The sequence below is a fragment of the Nicotiana sylvestris genome, chromosome 5 (genome assembly GCF_000393655.2).
Source record: "Nicotiana sylvestris chromosome 5, ASM39365v2, whole genome shotgun sequence".
Lineage (NCBI taxonomy): Eukaryota > Viridiplantae > Streptophyta > Magnoliopsida > Solanales > Solanaceae > Nicotiana > Nicotiana sylvestris.
Window position 1 is genome coordinate 27,490,943 of NC_091061.1, and position 5,682 is coordinate 27,496,624.

At 43.5% G+C, this 5,682-nt stretch overlaps 1 protein-coding gene across 1 annotated transcript; it reads left to right on the forward strand.

The window, feature by feature from the left end:
- The first annotated feature begins 4,862 nt into the window (after positions 1-4,862).
- Positions 4,863-5,189, forward strand: LOC138868422 (uncharacterized). Its single transcript, XM_070145975.1, has one exon. The coding sequence runs from the start codon at positions 4,863-4,865 to the stop codon at positions 5,187-5,189; it is 327 nt and encodes a 108-aa protein (XP_070002076.1).
- Positions 5,190-5,682: the final 493 nt, after the last annotated feature.

Sequence of the window (5,682 nt, forward strand, 5' to 3'; positions counted from 1 at the left end):
TTGAAGAAGAAGCCCACGGAGATGTTTCGCGAGTATACTACTCGATGTTAAGGTCAAACCTGCCTTAGAAGAGGAACAAATGAATAAGTTCTTTGTCCGGGCTCAGGACCCACAGTACTATGAACGGCTAATGATGATTGAGAACCACAAGTTTGCCGACATTATCAAACTGGGTGAAAGAATTGAAGAAGGTATCAAAAGCGGTATGGTTACAAACTTCGACGCCTTGCAAGCTACAAAGAAGGCCTTACAGTCCGGTGGTATGTCCAAGAAGAGGGACGTAGGGGCCGTAATGGTTGCACAAAGGACCAAGTCTCCCCTCAAATACCAAACTTACCCAATACCTCCACTCATATATCAGCTAACTTCAAATTACCAAGCACCCTCACCCTCATACCAAGCTCCACCACCAACTTATCAATCACCTCCACCCCCTACATATCAACCTACTTCACCAAGATACTTCCAACCCGCTCATGTCTACCAAACCTATAATGCTCAACCATCCCATTATCAATCACCCCCTGCACGGCAAAATTTCCCTAGGCCCCAACATAATTTTGATCGCAGACCTCCAAAACAATATACAGCCATCGCCAAACCCATCGACCAGCTGTATGAGAGACTCAAAGCTGCTGGTTATGTTACCCCCATCCCTGCTACAACCCTTGAGAATCCTTCTCAGTGGGTTAACCCAAACAAATCTCGGATCATTGTGGTAAAAGACCCCGCTCCAAATGATAACAAGATCATTGTGGTAAAAGACCCCGCTCCAAATATACTCAACAAACCTTTGTCAGACCATAAGGGTGGAGATATCCACATGATTGAAATAGAAGATGTCTAGGATCCCAAGGGGTCAATCGGGTTGATCACAGCAGGTGATGACCAAAGAAACCAACAATTACTCTCAAAACAATCATAGTCCAGATTCAACCGTCTGAGGACGCTGAGGTGAATATGTCTATACTACTTGAGTTTGAAGCAACATCATCCGCAAAGACACCAGCACCAATTGAGGTTGAATTCACGTCTCTAGCAAATGCACCCGCACCATTTGAGGTTGCAGTCTTGCCACCCAAGGCACATGTACCATTCGGGGTGAGGATAGCCATGCTAATCCCAGTGGCGATGTCAACCATGACACCATTCAATACAAATGTCCTACCCTAGGACTATACAGCCAAGGCAAAAGGGAAAGGTAAGGTCAGGATTGAAGAAACTGTCGATGCACAGGGTATGACAAGAACTGGTAGAGTTTATATCCCTGAACACCTAGCTGAATCAAGTAAGCAGGACTCCAATCGGTCACCCCTCATTGAGACAGGTCCGGATGACCTTTTGAGGAAAATACAAGCCAAGGAATATTCGGTCGTTGACCAGTTAAACAAGACGCCAGCACAAATATCCATTCTCTTTTTGCTGCAAAATTCTGAGGCGCACAAGAATGCTTTGTTAAAGGTGATAAGTGAAGCATACGTACCAAGTAACATCACTTGAGGGGAAATGGGTAACATGGTAGGACAAGTGCTGGAGAGCCATAAGATCACCTTTCATGAGGACGAGCTGCCGCCTGAAGGGTTGGGGCACAACAAAGCACTACACATCACCGTGCAATGCGAAGATTATTTCGTCACCAGAATCCTGATCAATGGAGGTTCCAGTCTTAATATTTGTCCACTTGTGACACTCAAGAAGCTGGGTAAAGGGCTGCATGAGATAAAATACGGAGCAATCAATGTGAAAGCCTTTGATGGTTCTCAGAGGTCCACCATTAGTGAGATTAGTCTATGCCTGTAGATGGGACCAACCTGGTTCGAAGTCGATTTCTAGGTGATAGATGTACCAGTATCTTACCACTTGCTTCTAGGACGGCCATGGATTCATGTTGCTGGGGTTGTAGCATCAACATTGCATCAGGCAGTAAAGTTCGAATGGAATCACCAGGAAGTGATCATTCATGGTGACGGTAGCAGCCCTATATACAGTCGCCAGACCATTCCGGCGATTGAAGGAAGAAGGAAGCTGGGTGGAGAAACTTACCACCATATTGAACGGGTCAATGCTATCGACAAAGACAAATGGTGGGATAGCAAAATTGAGAGTATACTAAGTTGGAGTGGGTACGAACTTGGCAAAGGGCTCGGCAAGAACCTCTAAGTAATCTCTAAACCCATAAAACTCAAGAAACATGGCACTACCTTTGGTTTGGGATATGAATAGACCTAGGAAGAATTCAACAACTGGTCGCCACCATGGCACAGTCCTTATTATCCACTAGAGCAGTCAATACCGCATCTGGAGCAGACTTTCCAACCGGCTGACATTATTTATGGGTCAGACGAAGAAGAAGCACTTGCAGCAGTGAAGAACTTCTTTTTAGAGGATAGTGATATGAACTATTGTGTTGTTCTCAATGAGTAGGGGGGAGGAAGGCCCTTCCATACAGGCTGTGAGCATAGGGGCACATCTCAATAATTGGACCATCAGGACAACCAGATCCCGACGAGCCTCGGGGTAGAAAGGCTAAAACAAGCATTATTCAATGTTTTTACTAAATGATTTTCTTTTCACATTTTCGATTATCGCAAAAAGATCTTCAATGTTCAAAACAGTTATTCAACTTATCAAAAGCATTTTGATTTTTTCTTATGAATTAATATTTATTTCTATCATTTTCTCTCCTTACTTTACCTATACAACATTACTATTACTTATCTTGATGAATCAATGACTGTGACATGCAACGAGACAACGCAACAAACAGACATTGATTCAGAGGAAGATGACATACCTGACGAGGTTGTCAAAGAAGTTGAGAACTTTGAGAACAGACCTAAGTCCAACCTGTACGAGACCGAGATTATCAACTTGGGAGATGCAGAAAATGTTAAGGAGACATAGATCAGCATTTACCTATCGCCATCAGAAAAGAAGAATACACAAAATTTCTAAAGGAGTATGAGGACATATTCGCCTAGTCATATGATGACATGGCTGGTCTGAGTACGTCTATTGTGGCTCACAAACTGCTAACCGATCCAATGTGTCCACCGGTAAAGTAAAAGCTCAGAAATTTCAAGCCTGATATAAGTTTGAAAATCAAAGAAGAAGTCAACAAACAGATCAAAGCTAAGGTTCTCAGGGTATTAGAATACCTGACATGGTTAGCCAACATTGTGCTGGTACCAAAGAAGGATGGGAAGGTCAGAGTCTATGTCGACTACCAGGATCTCAACCGGGAAAGTCCTAAAGACGACTTCCCTTTGCCAAATATACACATCCCAATTGACAATTGCACCAAGCATGAGTTACAGTCATTTGTAGATTGTTTCGCTGATTATCATCAGATCTGGATGGATGAAGAAGATGTTGAGAAAATGACTTTCATTACGCCGTGGGGAATGTACTGTTACAAGATGATGTCGTTTGGCCTGAAGAATGCAGGGGCCACCTACATGAGGGCCATGACTACCATCTTTCATGATATGATACACAAGGAGATAGAGGTATATATGGATGATGTTATCTTCAAATCCAAGAAGGCCACTAATCACGTGGAAGATCTGAGGAAGTTCTTCAATAGACTGCGGAGATACAACCTGAAACTAAGCGCCGCAAAATGCGCATAAGGGGTTCCTGCTGGGAAATTGCTTGGGTTTATTGTGAGCCGCCGATGAATAGAACTGGATCCATCAAAAGTCAAAACCATTCAAGAACTACCACCGCCAAAGAACAAGAAGGATGTAATGAGTTTCTTGGGAAGACTTAACTACATCAGCCGGTTCATAACACAGTCTATAGTTATTTGTGAGCCAATCTTTAAGATGTTGAAGAAGGACACGCCGCTACCAAATGGACCGATGACTGCCAAAAGGCCTTCGACATAATTAAGGAGTACCTGTCAACACCACCAGTCTTAGTCCCGCCCGAGCTAGGTAGACCCTTATTACTCTACCTTATAGTGTTGGATGGAGCATTCGATTGCGTTCTAGGGAAGCACGACAAAATAGGGAGGAAGGAGCAAGCCGTTTATTATCTTAGTAAGAAGTTTATCCCGTACGAGGCCTGGTATTCTCTATTAAAACGCACATGTTGTGCTTTGACTTGGGTAGCTCAAAAGTTGAGACATTACTTATGTGCCTATACTACATATCTCATATCGAGAACGGATCCCTTGAAGTACATCTTTCATAAGCCCATGCCCACTGGCAAGCTAGCTAAGTGGCAAATCCTACTGAGTGAGTTCGACATTGTTTACGTAACTCAGAAAGCGGTCAAGGGACAGGCACTGACAGACCACCTTGATGAAAACCTAGTGGATGGAGAATACGAACCTCTGAACTCAGAAAACGGTCAAGGGACAGGCATTGTCATACCACCTTGATGAAAACCCAGTGGATGGAGAATACGAACCCCTGAAAATATATTTTCCTGATGAAGAGGTATTATTCAAAGGAGAAGACATTGTAGAATCCTATGACGGTTGGAGAATGTTCTTCGATGGAGCAGCAAACTTCAAAGGAGTTGGCATAGGAGCAGTCCTAATATCAGAAACCGGTCAGCATTATCTAGTGTATGCCAAACTCAGGTTCCCCTGCACCAACAATATGGCCGAGTACGAAGCCTGCATCTTAGGACTCAAAATGGCCATTGACATGAACATTTATGAGCTGCTAGTGCTTGGAGATTCAGACTTACTTATACATCAGGTACGAGAAGAATGGGCAACCAAGAACTCCAACATACTCTCGTATCTGCATCATGTACAGGAATTGAGGAAAAGGTTCACGAAGATGGAATTCCAACATGTTCCCAGAATCCAGAATGAGTTTGTCGATGCATTGGCTACCCTATCATCTATGATACATCATCTAGACAAGAATTTCATTGATCCCATTCCGGTGAAATTTCATGATCAGCCGGCTTATTGTGCCCATGTCGAAGAAGAAGCAGACGGAAAGCCTTGGTTTCATGATATCAAGGAATATCTGGCAAAAAGAGAGTACACAGAGCTTGCTAATCCTACTCAGAAACGCACACTTCGGAGATTGTCCAACAACTTCTTTCACAGCGGAGGAATCCTGTATAGGAGGACTCCTGATTTGGGACTATTAAAATGTGTCGATGCAAAGGAAGCATCCAGGATACTAGAGGAATTCATGCTGGGACTTACGGTCCACATATGAATGGTTTTGTCTTAGCAAAGAAGATACTCCAGGCTGGTTACTTTTGGATGACTATGGAAACGGACTGCATCCAGTATGCCCGGAAATGCCATCGCTATTAGATACATGCAGATATGATAAAGGTACCTCCAAATGAGCTTAATGCAACAAGTTCACCGTGGTCGTTCGCCGCCTATGGGATGAATGTTATTGGACCAATCGAGCTGCTACTTCCAACGGACACAGGTTTATCCTGGAAGCTATAGACTATTTCACCAAATGGGTCGAAGCAGCATCTTACAGAGCAGTGACTAAGAAAGTCATGGCAGACTTTGTCCGCGACCGCATTGTTTGTCAATTCGGAATTCCAGAGTCAATCATTACTGATAATGGCTCCAACCTCAATAGCGACTTGATGAAAACTATGTGTGAAACTTTCAAGATCAGATAGAAGAATTCCACAACCTACAGGCCTCAGATGAATGGAGTTGTAGAAGTCGCCAACAAGAATATC

Excerpts from the sequence above, each read along its gene's own strand:
- LOC138868422 (XM_070145975.1), top strand. The coding sequence starts at position 4,863 with ATGATACATCATCTAGACAAGAATTTCATTGATCCCATTCCGGTGAAA.